The sequence below is a fragment of the Cinclus cinclus genome, chromosome 8 (assembly GCF_963662255.1).
Source record: "Cinclus cinclus chromosome 8, bCinCin1.1, whole genome shotgun sequence".
Taxonomy (NCBI): domain Eukaryota; kingdom Metazoa; phylum Chordata; class Aves; order Passeriformes; family Cinclidae; genus Cinclus; species Cinclus cinclus.
The window spans coordinates 19,337,470-19,354,960 of record NC_085053.1 but is presented as its reverse complement, the minus strand read 5'-3'; the positions used below and the strand labels follow the sequence as shown (position 1 = coordinate 19,354,960).

General features: G+C 36.1%; 1 protein-coding gene across 1 annotated transcript in view; it reads left to right on the top strand.

Annotated features, from left to right (window-relative positions):
* Positions 1 to 17,491, top strand: part of AK5 (adenylate kinase 5) — an 82,095-nt gene that overhangs the window by 29,215 nt on the left and 35,389 nt on the right. The window contains exons 7-8 of the mRNA XM_062497338.1: positions 10,441 to 10,531; positions 16,700 to 16,776. Coding sequence (XP_062353322.1) covers positions 10,441 to 10,531; positions 16,700 to 16,776 — 168 coding nt within the window. The remainder of the gene's footprint in view (positions 1 to 10,440; positions 10,532 to 16,699; positions 16,777 to 17,491) is intronic.

Here is a 17,491-nt window from a genome sequence, read left to right as displayed (position 1 = left end):
GAAAAAAAAGTTACCTTTGATATAATACTCTGTAAGAGTTACAAAAACTTATAAGATTTAGGAAGTCAAAAGGAGAGAATTGGAATTCTATTAATGATTACTAATTACGAGATTTTTCAGTGGGACCCCATTTAAATTTTTATTTTTTTTTGTTAAAACATATGTTTACTGTAAGATTATCTGAGTAATTTTATTCAAAATCAAAGCAAAAACGTTATGGTAAGAGAAAGGAACATTCAAAATATTTAGTTTTCTATTCACTACAGCTTAAATCATGTGGGAGAGTAGGTACATAAAATTCCCCCAGTCCCTTTCATATGCAAAAACACTGGCATGTATTCACACAGGGGTTTTTTTTTTCCACTTTAAGTAATTTCACTGCAAAAGTAAACAAACCTTCAATTTCTTTAATGTGTTCTATTTTATAAGAATTGTAAACAGAAGGAAAGTGCGTGGAAGATATCTTTAAGCCTTTATAAATGAAGGCTTAAACATATCCAAGTAGTCAACACTAAATGTCAAAAAACTTAATGATAAACTTGTTCTACCCCTACAAATTGCTTCTTGAACTTCTTACATTTGCTGAATGTATTAACACTAAAGACTAAGTTCCTATTTTCCAAATTCTCTAAGTGCCAGGGTCCAAAGCCTATGCCATTCACTCTGGATCACATGAATAGTTTTAGTAATATTTTTATCATTAGTAAAATTTTAATAATAAAGGCAAATATAAATCATACATTCGCTATCTTAAGGTAAATAAAAAACAACATAAGGTTGCAAAATTTTCTAAATAGCTACTATTTCTAGTCACTGTTTGAGTCCCAGTCATTACTACAACACTGGGGAAGGCTGACAGAGAGGCAGACCTTCTGTATACTTTTAGCTGGTTTATATTACAAAGACAAACACTTTGAATGCACTTAATTTTGTGATTTGTTGCCCATGTTTTGCTGGGGTCCCAGCAGAAATTAATATCACTATGCAGCTGCAAGATTGAGCTTATAGTGCCAAAGCAATCAAGGGTTGAAACAGTCAGAACCACCCATACTAGCACTGGGCAGTAAGTGGAAAAGTGGAAGCTTCACAGATATATCTTTTAGCAGGTGACACTGAAAACAACCAAACAACCACAGTGTGAGGAACAGCATGATGTTCACATCCAGCAGAAACACAGAGCAGGGGTGAAGGAGCTGCAGTGATGGAGAGCAGCAGCCAAAACTATTTTAATACAGAGAAAACCCCCAATTATAAAATAATTACTGTTCAGTAAATGTAAAGTGGTGGATTCTGGTTTAGAATATCAAAAACTCTAATTTAGTGCATAAATTGAAGGAAAAGTCAGTTACAGCAGTTTTTATAGATAATGTTATATGAATACTCAGTATAGGTTGCTTAGCTTGCTTTTGCAATGAATTATTTTTACTTTAACAATGTTTAAAAAGAAATGTATTAATACTATGGTATTAGACTCCAAAGTGTTGGAGTTTCAGGCATTCTGTAAAGCACTTAGCCCAAACAAACAGCCAGCGGAAAAGTTATGAAATTCTAATAAAAAAAGCTTACAGAGGCTTCATTTTGATCTTTTTTGGGTCTGTTTTTCATCTTTCTCCTGCAATACATTATTGTCAAATTACATGCATTTCTTTTCCACACCGCTATCCCTTCTCAGATTTCATTTTCATAGTGAGGGTGATTTTTCTGATTCGTACTTTCCAGTTTTCTGATCAATACATTGGCCATTTTCTGTACCAAGACATTTCTTGGACATTTATCATGCTTTCAAAAATAAATTAATTATATTAGTTAGGGCTTCCCTAAAATTTAATAGCATCTGGGAAGAAATATTGTCAAAAGCTTGAAAAAGTTAAATAAATTATGTCAATCAGTTCCACTTCATCCACGTGTTTTATGATATTTTAAAAATGCTTTCAGCCTACATGATCATGTGGGATTTTGTCCTACATTTGTTTCCAAAAAATACATGCTAGATGCAAGAATGTCATATTCCGTGATGACTAAAGCAATAGTTTCTGTCAGCATCTCCTTAGCTTGCCAGCTTTCATTTATAAATCAAGTAGTCTCCTTTTTGCTCTGAAACAACATGCTCCAGTAATTTAGATGTCAAAACAGAACTTACTGGTACAGAAATTAAAATAGCAGTGGCTCACTTCTTGCTGCAGGAAACAAACTCATATCCTTCCTGCAGCAGCACAATTTGAAGTTGGCTTTATGAGCCCATCCTGAGCTCAGACTGGCATCTGCTGAATATTATCCTGTTTGATATGAGTCCTGCTTCTAGAGAGAAATAATTTATTTAATGAAAATTTAGTACTTTTTATCTTGAGATGAGCAAGGGAGGGCTTATTATCAAGGATTCCAATACCATTTATGAAGTTTATTTATTTAGAGACCACCAGTGGAAATGCTGCTTGTTCTGGGTCAGAATTTTGTTAAATACACAGGAACTGTGTAACTGGGAATTAAAATTTATTTGTGTCTTCCAAGGAAAATAGAAAAGCCAAAAATTTTCAAATGTTCTGGTTCTTACAGTGTGAAATTTCATTTTCAAGAACTACAACTATTGCAGATGAAATTATTTGTATTGCTAAGGTCCTAGATGTTAAAAATGTCACATTATTTCTTGAATTAAATGCAGATTTTGCATATGAAACACCCACATCCTCCAATGTTTAAGCCTATGGTTTACCCTATGCTTGTTCTTGCAGCTGAGTCATTAGTCCTTGTGCTTGAATAACTGGCTAAATTTACAGCTGAAACTAACTCAGGACTTTTTTGGTTAGCTTTCAGATGGTAGCATTATTCTTCATAAAGTTGTGATGACACATGGGCAAAAAAATATTTTTTGGTAGTAATTGTTATGAAGTAATCTAATAGTAAAAAACCAGGCAACAATATTTTAGTATTTTGCATTCAAAATCTCTTACACAAAAGCCAACGGGAGAAATGCTATTGATCTTGAAAGGGAAATATTTGGCTACATTTGGCAGCAGCATCAGTGTTTTTCTTTGAAATAAATTGCAAACTGTCAATAGAAGAAAATAATATTTATAGGAAGAAATGTCCTTTATTTCTGAGTTTCTCTAAATTTTTTTTGCTTTCTTAGCTGAATTAGTTGTTGCTCATAGGGCCTTTTGGGGAAGCCAATGTCACTGTGTATTTATCCAGGGTGCCTGTCTATGATTTGTACATGCTGTGGGAGCTGATGCTAGAAAATGATTTGGTTTTAAACAAAAGGAAGAGTGACACAGAAGCTCTACAGGCAGGGGAAAACGTATATTTTTAAAACCTTTAATCAGGAAAAGTCTCTCTGCACACAAACATACTGGTTAATGTCATTTAGTTATAGGGCACAATCTGCCTGAGAAGTGCTGTTGCAGTCAATATTAACAAAAAAAAAAAAAGGCATTGAGGAAAGCATTTATTTGAACATATTGGTGATCAGAGATGTTTCACTGAACTGGGTGCTCTGGGAACGTGAATATTCCAGCACTCATCTCACAGGGTACTTGAAGAAATAAGGGAATTGTGCTGTAGGAGCTGATTCTTAACTGCTTTATTCCTAAAGAGTTCAACCTGAAGAACAAGGGGACATCCAAGCCTCATAGAAGTCTTCATAGATAAAGATGGAAGAAAAACTATTGGAAGAGAAGCATTATTGTTGTAGAAAGAAAAACCAAAGGCATTTGGGGAAGAGCTGGATAATTCTAGAGCTTTCTGTAATGTCCCTGAGCTGCATAAAACAAAGCGACAAATTACAGCTTTTATTGACTGAGCCTCATGCCAGTTGTTTGTACCTCTCTGCCCTTTGTCTACATTTCAAAATACTGAATTTTACATTAATGCTTCATTGTTGCAGCATCTCTGAGCTCTGGTAAATAAGAAAGGCAAGCTAAGTCATAGAGGGTTGTTAAAGCTGTGTGAGGATTTGGACAGCTTCGAGTTGTACCTGACTCTGTAATCAGTAATGTCTTTCCCCTTCCTTTGGGGTTAGGTGCATTAAAGTAAAAATCAACCAATTTAATCTACACCCAGTGGAGGTAGAGAGTAAGATGATTTCTCCCTCAGGCTGAATGTTTTCCTGGGTTCTACAGGAACAGAATAAAAATAAATTCATGGAGCATCTCCTAACTCAGACCATAATTAAGTTTTCCATTCAAGCTCTTCAGAAGTGATCTGTCTGGATGCTCAACACCACTGTTCTGCTTCTTTGTAATACCATTTGCCTCTTTAAAAGCAATTTCCTTTAAAAAGTAAATACATACTGAAAATAACTCCAACAGTGGAATGTATATTTTTAAAATAAGAAAAAGTGTGCTTTCCAGGTAGAAAAGATCTCTATATGCTCATATACTAAAGCATTTCTTTGGTTTCAATTAATCTTAAAAAATAATTAATATAGTTGACTTTGCTACAGAAGCTGTTGAACAGACGTAATACGTGTCAGGGTGCAAGTCTTCAATGATTTGCAAAGTGAATATGCACACAGAGTTTATATGTAGAGATGCTGGCTGTATTTATAGCTTGAAAAGTTCCTGCTGGAAGCAACTTATCTGAAAAGTCAGATAACCCAGAACAAACACATGCAAATCACGTCCTTTTAAATCCTATGTGAAATAATGCATATGCTGCCTGATTTAGTTCAGATACTTCATGATGATTTCCAAGATAAAGAGAGTATTTATGGCAGGGGTCATAGTAGTATAGAGAAATGGCTGAAAGATTTTGAATTGTTTATTACTGAATATGTGAAATTGATTTCAGGTTAACAGAGTTAGAGATACAAATATGGTGGAGGATAATGCCTACTGGAAGCTCAGAAGGCCTCCAAGGAATGGAGAACATCATGCAAAAATGACTGTGTTAATAAAAGAGCAATACATTTGCTTCTCACATAATAGGCACCTACCTCCCAGATGAATATCCTTATTGGGGAAAAAATTAACCATCTAGTGCTTTTTAATGTATGCACAGGCAGAAAGGTTTTGCATCTCAGTGTTATGAAAAATGTATATGTTCCAAACCCACTCTGTGGCACCATCAGCTTCACTATTAAACAAGCAATTGCTTCATCCTCTCAAGTCCATTAATTTTCTGTTACCATGCCACCAAATTATGGATTTCTCTCCTCACCCCCAATTACATCCAACTCTGCTTCAGGTTGTCTGCTTTCAGCTCTACGAGGGCCTGTAATTGCACGGTGTCTTTCCCATCATCTCTTGCCACCACACTGCCCGAGGCGCTCATTATTATCAGCTGAAAACTGGTGTAAGTCAGGGTGCTGCTCAAATGATCACAGCACAAAGACAGAACTTCTCCCTCTGTCTACCTGTCTAAATCTATTACTCCACATAAATGTACAAAGACAGGCTATTACTTCTGCTACTGTTGTTTCTTCAGGTGAGAGTTACCATTTCCTTGCTGTTGCTCTGTTCAATATTCCAGGTATGGAAGCTGGCTTAGCAGTTTTACTGTCAGGGAGGGAAACCAGCACAACATCTCCACACTTGTGTGCCATGGCACTAAGTTGTTGAGTTTAGCATGAAATAAGAGAGAATCACACCCCAAGCCTGTGTTTTGTAGTCATTTCATTGTTTATGTACTTCCAAATTAATAGAAAGGGGTCTGTGAATAAAAAAATAGAAAAAATTCATCCCACACTCATCAATGTAACACTCACAGCAATAGATCTTTAGAAGCAAGTGGAACTTGAGAAGCTAATGGTAGATGTATGAGGACTCTGCAGTTATTTATGAATCCTCTTTGGAACTCCTGTGGTTAAAAAAAAAATAAAATAAGATGTTAAGGGGCTTATTTTAGATAACCCAAAGTATTCCTTATGATTGTAATAATGGTGTTAATATCTCTTGTTCTGTTTTGTTCTAAATTTCTGTCAGATACCAATTTGTGACCTCTGCTAATTGCATAATATTTAAAAAAATAATTGGTGAGCCCTAGTGTAATTTCAGTTGTAGGGATTTTTTCTGTATATGACAAAATATAATATAAAAATCAATCTGAGGTTGCAGAGTATTTGATGAAAAAGAATATTTTAAAAAGAGAATGGATTAGAGAGAAATATCTTTCCCTGGTGTCCTCATCCTGCCATTTTGTGCTGTTTTGAATGGATTTTTTTGTTTTTTTTCAGTGTTCCACTAAAAATATTTTATAATAGTATTATATTGTAATATATATATTATACTATACCATTTATAATAGTATAATAGTTCCCTGAGCTCCCTGTCTGCATATTCCAGCTTCATTTCAGTGCCTCTGCTTATCCGTTTTCCTGTACAAGTCTTCAATTAACTTTTCTTGCTCCCCATCCCAATAGTTATTATACAACCTTATGTATTTTTCCTCACGTGTTTATTTTCTGTTTTCCCATGTTGCTAGTGTTTTTCTTTTGATTTTTCTACTTTGTCTAGAAGTAACTGCATAAGTCAATTTTAATTATTAAGCGAAGCAAACTAGGGATGGAGCAACAATAATGAAGGGATTTCTGTGTGGGTGTCCGAAAATGGTAAAGCAGCACCTATACCTCAGTGGTGTGTCTCACTTCACCCTCCAGTATTACCAAGGGTAAAACAGAACCAGTTCTTATTTGTTTTCAATCCTTCATGAGCAAATCCCTGCCTAAATCAGTAGGAATAATAAGAGTGTGTTCTCAATGCATTTCTAGCTGCTGCCACCTGAAAATCATTATAACTTCCTCAATCTTATGTATCTCCTTATTTTACTAGGATTGTCAACTTTTCAACCAAAAATACCAACACTTAAGGAACAGTGGTGTAATGTGGCTTCTAAACTAGGCATCTCCCAAAAGCGTGGGAAAGCTGTGGTACCTGTTTTCTGCGGATAAATCTTTTTTATTTTTAATTTAAGAAGAAATTATTCCTCATTGCAGATGATAACATATGGGTAGTTTGTCCACTTCCTAAACAGTGATTGTGTTTCACTTCCATGGATCTGGTTAATGGATTATGAAGCTGGAAGTGACAGCTCTGGCTATGTAGAGCAATACTGCCGACTTCCCTGAATTAGATCCTATTTTAATTTTATGAATATTTTTCTTTTTAGGAATAACCAAAATTTTTCATTTAATGGGGAATCCATTGCAAATTGTGATGAATTAAGCAATAGAGATGGTGATGTCAGAATAAATTTTGCTGTTTGCTTCTGTTCTGAATTTGTCTCACATGCTCTTCCATCCTTGCATCCTACAATTGTGTCTTCTGGATATAACTTCTAAAATTTCTCTTTCCCATGGAAAGGTGCAGGAAAAAGATCATTGTCATAACCTGTCTGGAAGTCCCTCCAGTTTATCAGCTGCGGATACTGGCACTGCATTGAGCATCCAGGAGCTTTCACTCCTGTGCCAAACACCACAACGTTATGTTATGTTTAGTTTGGACATGGCTGATTTTCTTTTCACTGACATCCGTCATGTCCTAAAATAGAGGGCATTTTCATCTACTGTTGTAAATGTTATTTAACTACAAGTTTGCTTGAGTTTTTTAATGCTTCATCCATTTCTAACTTTATTTCAAGCTGCACAAACAAGAATTCCCTGCAATCAGATTTCTTTCTAGCTTTCAAACTCCAGTTTGAAATGCTAATGTGATCTCCCCCCTATTTTGGGAATGTTTTAGATAAACCACCTGCAAAAACCAGCAGTGTAATTGGAGGTGAAACAGTCCATAAGGGGCAGTGCCAGGCTGAATGACACCTTCAGCCAAAATTCTAGTTAACTGCAGCTCACTTGATGTATGTCCCCTGACAGATGTGAGGAAATATTCTGCACACTTTTCATTAACTCAATATATGGTACTACCAAACCTCCATTTATCATCATGGACCAGTGAGATTTGCAATTTTCAATAACTCAGACAATTTTTCTGTGGAGCTACTTCTGTTGGCTGCCATTTGTTGGATGTTTATTTAGAAACAATAATTATTTTCTCTCTGCGAGCAGCAACAACCACCTGCATTCCCTAGGGCGATTATTTACAATGCAGAAGATCTAGAAAATACTTTTCATCATTTTTATCTAATACCATGCCAGTGACAAATTCTGCAATTCAACAATGCTTGTGTGAAAATGAGATAAACTTTCCAGAAAATTCATCATTAAGCCAGTCATCATTCACTTAAAAAATAATTAAAACCAAGTACAATCCCCATATGTACATTGGGAAGGCTTGTGAAACTTTTCAGAGATTTAGATTGGTTTCTTAAAGAAATGTGATGCTCTTGGCCACTGAGATCCTCCCTAATCTTTTCCTGTCCCAAGAAAACAGAGACAGCTTAGAACAAAAACACCATTAGTGTCTCAAGGAGGGAAATGCCATAAAGCAAGGTCTGACCTCAAACCCCTTTGGCCACATAGGGAAGAAGCACTTTGGTTCCTCCTGCATCACCGGTAAAAAGTATATGAATGCAGACAACAATACAGATAATGTTTAATAAAGTTGCACTTCTGTAAAACACAAGCCTTGACTAAAATTAAACTGAGACATCCAGATGACTTATTTACAAAGAGCTATGTATTGAAGCAAGTAGGGATTTGTTTTCAGTAAGGAAAGCAACCTATGGATTTAGACAGGTTCTGCTAAAAATACAAGTTTTACTGCTGTTTGTTCTGTGTGACTAGGGTTGTGTGAGTACCATTTATTTTTTATTCAAGCCTCCACTAATTATCAAAGGATTTAATTTTAAAATATTTAGCATTTCAGTGAAGTACAGAATTACACGGTTAGTTTCTTTCAAAAATATTTTTTTCCATGGAAGCTACCTTGCCTTTCTGTCGCTCAGGGTATTACAATTCTCATTTTGTGAGGGGAAACTGAATCTATGTGCAAGCTTCAAATAATTGGTTTTCTTTGGGTGACAATATAAGCTTTCATTACAAAGCTCAGACTTTTCAGAATGCTGAAGCACAGCTGGTGTTCTTTGAATAGGAAAGTTGGTGTTTCAAATTCTTGGAACCTTCAGAACATTTTGAGATTGATCATGTGTTTTTTTCACGGTGAACTGGATTTTTCAGAGGAATGCTACTAATGAGAAAGCAAGTCTGTCATCACTCCAACTGTGGTATGACCTACACAATAATGATCAGACACAACCTGATTACAAATTACTTGGTTTTCTGCATACACATACCCGCAAAGATGATATATGTCTTCCCTAGCATACATTAGGAGCAGCCTTTTCCTATCAGCAAGGACATTCCAAAGCTGCTCTTTGCGGATAGATTAAAAAGTGCCCAAAAAGTTTTATTAACAGTTTTATTTAAGACCTGTTCTTCCACAAGCCTTGGTTTTGACACAAATGTAATCCCTCTAAGAGGTAAACACAAACAAATTTCTGCTTTAGAATTTTTTCTTTTTTAATTATCTGAGTTAAGGTAAACACTAAATCGCAGAAGAATTTCTCAACAAATCTGCCCAGACAGATGGTGACTGCTGCAGAATGAACTTCTGAATGGTCTTCAGGGTCAAACCCTCAAACTCCATTTCAAGAACCAGTTAGAAAACTCCATGTATTGATATTTATAGCAGGCTCACCTGTCTGAATATGTGATGATCTAAATAAATAAAGCTTGATAAATACAATAAGGAAAATCACAAACCCACTGTCAAGCATGTCACTGTAACAGAATTTCCCCCCTGCCACAGTCACCTGGCCATAAAAAGAAACCTGTCAGACAGAGCCTAGAAAAAACTTGGGAGAATCAGTATCTGAATCAGGCAAAAGACAGAATAAATGAAAAAGAAGGTTAAAATCATAAGAAATTAATAATTTGTCATTTTAAAGGAGCTTTTGTTTCCTGATTTGATTAATTTATCACTTGAGTCATAGCACTTTCTGATACTGAGAGAGGAAAGCTCTCTTTTCTATAAGTATGGAATTTTCAAAATTACTTATTCTTTCCTAAGAGTTTTACTCAACTACTTGAAGAAATTGTACATCACAAAAATTGTTTCAGACTATTCAGAAGTTACTGAAAGTTTTTCATTTGCAAATTTAAAAAGTTAATTATGCTAGTCACCAAAAAGAAGTGGCAGCAAAGTAATCCTATTTCTGGTCTCTATGCTGACTTTTTTTTAACCATCCAATGACTGAAGAAATAATGTGCATTACTAGTTCTACTTTCTGCTTTGAAACTTCATTCTTTGAGAAAAAGTCTACTTTATGCTAATTTCTGTTTCTGACAGGCTATTAAAAATAGCCAAAATGGTTTAAAAAAATGAAAGTCAAAATTTAAATTATTCATACCTAAAGCAATGGACTGCACACATTAAAATATAAATGTTCCCTATCAGGAAGGCTTGGGGTGAGAAGTCACAGTACATGTTGATGTTCAGCCAAGTAGTAAGCAGCATCTGATTGCCAACTTTATTTTATTTTTTTTTTCAGTTTGATGCAGACAGAGATGAAGAAGAAGTGTTCTCTGACATAAGTTCAGCAGTTGACAATAAACTATTTGCAAACAAAGAGACTGCAGCAGGTGAGTTAATGTAAGATTTAAAGAATGCATATTCATTGTACTGCATTTGACACTGGGATGCCTTTTTCATGTTCTTCAAGTTTGGGTGTACGTATTGTAGCAGAATTGACTGATCTCAAACATTTGCACAATCAGGGACAAAAAAAATATATCTGGAAACTTCATATAGCCTATCCAACAACTTGCTTATCTGCAAGTTAACCTTAAAATACTATGGCAAGTCTACTAAGTTATACTATTAATACAAAAATCATTTAAGTTTTCAATTCCAGTTGTCAGCTGTTTCAGTTATACCTTGGTGTTCACCAGAAAATCAGTCCTGAGAGATTAATGATCATACTTCCTCCCCAATAATTGGTACTAATTCTGAAATGGTGCATGAATATTAAGTCAAGTGTTTGGGGATTTTATTTATCTATTTATTATTTATGCTTACTGAAGCTTGAATATCTTCAAAGTAAAGCCTTTGAGAGACAAAGGACTGCAAAAGAATTGAAGCTAAAAATCAAAGCACTGAAAATCCGTAACATCTGTCAGAAATATTTTGCTTGAGGGCAGTAGAGGAATTTTCCCTGGTAACTTCACAACTTCTTCCGTTTACAATGGCATCCCTGGCTGTTTTCCAAATCAACTACTAGTGTTACGTAGGTAGATTATGTCATAAATGTCTTCTGAACCAGCAACAAAAAGAAATTTTTGATAATGTTCTAAATGAAATAAAGATGAAGTACCAAGGTGGGGAAGGGGAGGGGCAGTGAATGCAAGGGGTGTTGGGGCTTGGGGAGGAGATTAAGAATTTTAAGAAGTGCATCAGCTAAAAAGCCCACAGGATCCTAGTGGTCACCCTTGAGATAAGATGCACACAAGAATAAAGATTACGCTCTGTTAAGTGGGACACTTATTTCTTTTGTGCCTAGCCTTATTCATAGAGGGAAGAGGTTGATCCCAAACCTAAAACGGCATTTCCACTGTACAACATTCTGTTGCAAATTGCCCCTGGATTCCCTAATTGATTTAAATTCTGCACAGGAGAAAAAGGAAATAAGTGTCATCAAGGTGCAAGCTCTGACAGTGTGACAGGAGCTAAACAATTTGCACAAATTGGTTGTGATGCTGGATGAGCTCCATTTAGTTCCTCAAAAGGCTGATCTATTTAATAAATCCCTCACCAAAATAATTGGAGAGCCATGAGCAGATGCCATGCCACAGTCATCTAATTAGTGCCTACTCTGAGCACCGGTTACAATAAGGAGATTTGAAGTAGGATTTCTATGAGATCAGGTGTTTAATTCCTAGAGGTTACAATTCCATGTCTTGATCTCACTTTTTGTCCTCTAATCATATTCGTGATATTGCAATAAAGTGTAGTTCCTTGTAGCTAACATATACATAGTGTTTCTAATATTTTCATGCCTCCACATCAATCTAATTCATGTTATACCTGTAAAATCCAGTTGTAATCAACTATGTAACAATATGTACTGAAAGAAAACAACAGAAATGTTTATAGATGAAAATACAATTTTCTCATTGTTGCCTTCCACAAAATATTAAGACCGTTGCCAAGAGCAACAACCTGTCATGAAACTCAACAGCGTAAGGTTGCAATAAAATTTGTATTAGAACCATCTTGCTGAGAGAAAAATTAAAATGTAATCATTCTAATGCTAATCAGTGCTTCAACAAATTATTTCTGTAACATTCCACTTGAAATTTATCTTCTAAGTATTTGTCTTGCCCAAATGCTTATATGCAACATATATTGAGTTATTAGACAGTGCTTCAGAGCATGTTCCATAACATAAAAAGACATTTTTATTTTATTGAGTTTAAACATGCTATTAAGAGAAGCAATATGCTTCACAGGATAGGCTTAGATTACTTTTACGACAGTCAGTGTTGAACTGTGTGAATACTATTGTTGTTAAAATATGAGTATGTGCATATCTGAGCCAATTAACTATACTGAATAGAATTGCTAGCAGGGTTCAAAATAAATAATGCATTTAAGCAAGGATTGGAAATTCTTTAGCTGATTTGCTCAACACAAATGGTCCAAGGAGCAGACTTAATTAATTTGCATGATGGGCCATAGCAACCTTGTGATGGGAAGTGAAGTCAACTGCAGATAAATTTAGACAGATCAGTACAGTTTATTTTCATTGTATAAATGAATTTAGTGAACTGTGAAAAAGCAATGCTTGACATTTGCATTTGTGACAACTTAGGATGAACACATTTTCAGAGAAAGTGCCGTGAACCCAGGCTTAAAACACAGAAATGTTTTGTAGGACCAGAGACTCTACAGCCATGATCCCCTGGGCTTTGGGGGTACATCTCTGGTAGGAATTACACATCTGCCTGTAACAGCCACACTCTCTCAGCTTTCCATGATCAATCTTGTGCAATTCAGCTTAGGAGCAACAACCATTATGTAAAACACAGCATAAAATATAAACTACAGCCTCATGGTGAAGGAAGTGACGGAGCACAGCCGTGCACCCTCTGGCACAGGGGTGTCCCTGTCCCTCACTCTCAGACTCAGCAGGGGTAGCACGTGCTGAGTAACAACTGCAGCCATCTCTACTTAACCTCATCCCTCTGGGCTGCGTCATTGGATCTTCTTGGATTCCTCACAGGACAAATCTTTATGAAAGATACCTTCAGTGTCAAGATACAAAACACGGCCAAAAAAGGGAATGAATGCGTTCTAGCTCTCTGCTTTTCTGTATTCCAACCTGTTCCTCCTCAGAGACCTGATTATAAAGTTAATGGGGATTTAATAAAAACTTTCAACTGCTTTATTTTTTAATTGTGCAGTACTGCACCCAATAAAATTCTCTCTTTTTTTTTCTCTAAGGAAAACACAAGCACATGAAAGGGACTAGGTCTCCTTTGCCTTAACTTTGTTCATGCAATCAAGGAAGCATATTTTAAGCCCTGAGGGTACCTTTTCAGATCAGGTGCTTGCAAGTTATTTTTCCACAGCAGTACTTTCATGGGCTTCCTTAAATGATATTTTTAACTTGATTTTTCCTTTTGCAATTGATTCAGTTACTTAGGAAGTTATCACTTCCTAAGGTTCATATTAGCATGGGAAGGCTCCAAGTTAACCAAGAGCTTATTTCAGCCAAGAGATTATTTGGTGGAATGGGACACCTATATGAAAAAATTAAGACAAATCAGACTGTAAGCCTTTCCTCCTAATAGACAAGTGTGAATTGTTTTTATAGCCTAGTCCTCACGGTACCAACTTAGCAAAAGAAAAACAATGCAACTTCCTCAGAAAAGGCAATAAAACTTACTAACAAGCAACTGTTTTGTTGTCAGACATGAGGACAGCCTGCAGTCTCATTGAAAGTAGCAGGGCATGTTCGCTCCCAAACTCTTAAACCAGCTCTCCCTTTTCCTTAAGGCAACATCATGCATTTCACCTTTGATAGATAAACATTGCCATAGGTTTTACGTTAAATGTTGCTGATTTGAACCTGCATTTAGAAAACCTGAGTTTTGAATTATCCACTTTGCAAGGCTCTCCTTTTGGTTGAGCCTTGTCTGGAGATCTGCCTACAGCAGGATTCCTGGCTGCCAGTACCTTGCCAAGGAGCTCCCTGGTGTGCCTCTGCTGCTGTGCCTACAAGCAATACTTAATGGGCTCTTCGTTCTCCCCTGCAAGACCTGTTTTAGGAAGATTTAGTCCAACCTTAGCAAAATATGCTCCCTCCAACAACAAACTGAGCTGGATCATAGCAAACTACTCATGCTTCACACCAGGGATATTGCAAGTACTTTGATATATCCCTTAATTACTTTATCTTGTCTTGGGAGTAGCCATTTGCTTCAATTCATTTCTGATGGATTTGTCTTTAGACAATTTGAGAAAGGTAAAGAAGTCTGGACATTGTTCAGTGATAGATGGGTTATGCGGTTTGTTAGTTTTCATTAAACCATGAAAGAAAAGACTGATTTTCAATTTTTCTTGAATATATCCTAGGAAGAAGCCATGCTTTTGCAAGGACACTGATATTCTAGTTCAAGGAAAAAAAGGCTTTAAGATGCCTGACCATATTAAAATTGTATAACAATTGTGGCTTTTATCACTTAAGATACATTATGCATGAGTATTCATTTTCAGCCTGACCTTTACATTTAAGTTTGCAGCACCATTTTTCATACTAATGTTTCTAGCTAAGAATACGTACTGCTGTTGGTAGTTAAGTGACAGTTAATCAAGTGCCTTTAATAAAGTGCCAACAAGTGACTTTAGAAGTGATTGATGTGTCAGAGTAGCCAAGTACCAGTGACAACTGAGGCTTAGTTAAATTATATTATCAACAATGACACGGTGTTAAGAGTGAGATATCAGCTATGTAAGCTAAATAAAAAAATCAAGATTCTCTCAGCAGTTGGAAATCTATTTCCTTGCATGTATGTTTTAGAAAAAGGTATTTTCAACAGACCATATAGTGTACATGCCAGAGAACATGTTGCATGTGTACGTGTGACACTGCAGTACCAGGAATTTAATTCCTTCCTGTAATTTTTTTAATAGCACTCTGAAAAGCTATACATGAGCAGTGGGGGTGGGGGCAGGGGAGTGAGGAACCAAAACAAAAGCACCATCAGATAGTAGATGCAGGTCTTTCCCTGGTATTTCTTATGTAGTCCAGAAAATTAAATTGAAGATTAATTTGGCAGTAATTGTGGTAAGGATGGCAAACTAAGACACCCTGGAATTATCATTTGTACTATGCAGTTACAGTGTTTGGTCATTATGACATCCAGCTCCTCTCTCTGTCAGGGATATTTGCTTCACCACCTACATAGATTATTACTATGTAAACGTCAAAAGCAAACAAACCCAGATAATGTATAAATGCATCTGGCACAAATTGATCTCCAAAATCTGTTATTGATAGTACTTGTTACAGCAAGCCACCCATAAAAACAACTGTAATGGTGAGAAAACAAACTCCAGGTTGACAATAGGCTTAAAACTATGTACTCTCAGTGCCAGTGCTTGTAGGAACATCATACCACGTAGAGACCCCTGTAACTCAGGAAGGAGGGGGTTGTTTTCTTCATTAGTGATAACATGAGGAGACAAAACAAAAGACATCTTATACTTCCCCTGGTGTTACCTGTTTCTCCCCACATTAAGTGAGTGGTTGGACTCATCTGTGGCCAGCTGGTTATAATTTTTAGGTTTCTGTGTATCTTTAAATATTTTTATTAATCTCATTTTACTAATGCTGTGAAAATTATTTCTATAGTCTCATGCCTATTGACATTCTAGTGTGTTTAGAATATGCGCAGAATTTAGTTTAGGGCTGCACCATCTGGAGGACCCAGGAGACCATTTCCTTCTTTATTGCCCAGGATTAAGATAATCTGAAAGGGGTGACAGGACCAGAATATGATGGTCGTGTTACAGCCTTCCTGTGTTTATAGAGAAACATTATTGGTAGTTTATCCTCCCATTGTGGTTTAGCAGTGACTCCTCCCCTACATGACTTCTTGAAATATCAAGCTCAGCTTCTGTTGTCCTGCACCTTCAGCAGTTCAGCTGAAGCTAAACTGTAAAACTCAGCCAGGTCAAGGCTTCTCAACAATTGAATTTTGTCATGCCAAGCGCAAGAGACTGCATTCTTCCTGGTCCTGCCACAGAAAGATGACAAGAAGGGACAAAGCCACACAGACTCCTTGGGAAGGGGTAGAATAGGATGGAAATGGAGATGATTGCTGCTGGAAGCATGGTTGGTCCCCTATCAACACCACTCAAGGATCTTTATCTGTTAATCAGAAATTAGCATTTTCTTTCTCTTTCTTTTGTTTTGTATTCTGTTTTGTATTCTCCCTTGAATGAGGCAATTTTACAATTGCAAGTCATGACAGGCAGAACACCCTGCCCAATAAATATGCAGTGAGCTAAAACAATTCCCCATTTAGCACAGCCCTTCCTTACTAAGATTTGCAGTAGCTTTTATGGATGATTTGAAGGTTTTGCTAATGAAATACCATTCACCTGGGCACTCTAGCAAACCTGAATGGTTACTTGGATCACAGCTTTTGCACAGATACAGACAACTGGAAATATTATAGTCTTCCACCACATAAAGTGAAAATTTTCAAGCCAATTCTGAATTCCAATTTTCTTTCCTATTTTAGGACCAAATGAACTTGATTGCAGTCTGATTATGGATTCTGGAGATGCTGTTTATACAGAATTTGACTTTGAAGACCAGGTAATTTTCTGTTTATATAGCTTCTCTCTAGACAGTTTTCTAGTTTATGTACATATTGTGCAATAAAATCTGTCTGAACAACGTGATAATGATAGGGCAAATGGATTCTTAAGTACAACATAAGTAAATTCACAATACACAGATGTTGCTTTCTGATTAGGAAAAAAGAATTAATATTATTGTAGTATTAAGAGCCTGTATCTTCCATTCCTGTGCATTGCTGAGTTTCCTTCATAAATTAAAAAAATGTTGGAAAATGTGACAAATAGAATTGCTAAAATGCACTGTAAGTCTGCTGTATGTTGAAAAAGTAAAACTTTTCAAAAGAGCAGTATGAAATTATAAAAAGTGTAAAATATAACTACAGCCAAATCAAACATTCTCCCTATGAAAAAAATGTTTTTAAGAATAAAAAACAACAAAGCCTTACAATATGTTGAAAACAGCCTTTCTATTGATCCTGTTCAATCCACATCTAAAAACTAAATTTTGATAAGAGTTTTCCTTGTCTATAGGAAGAATGCCAGAGAGAGGGGGGGAAAAAGGTTGTAAATATCTTTCCCCAAAAATTTTTACATCTACATGGGTAAGGTCATATCTGGAATAATATTCAGTTCTGGGTTTAGTAATACATCATATGGAGATACTTAAAAGAGTCCAGCAAATGACCACGAAAATAATTGAGAGACTGGGCCATCTCTTTTACAAGGAAAGG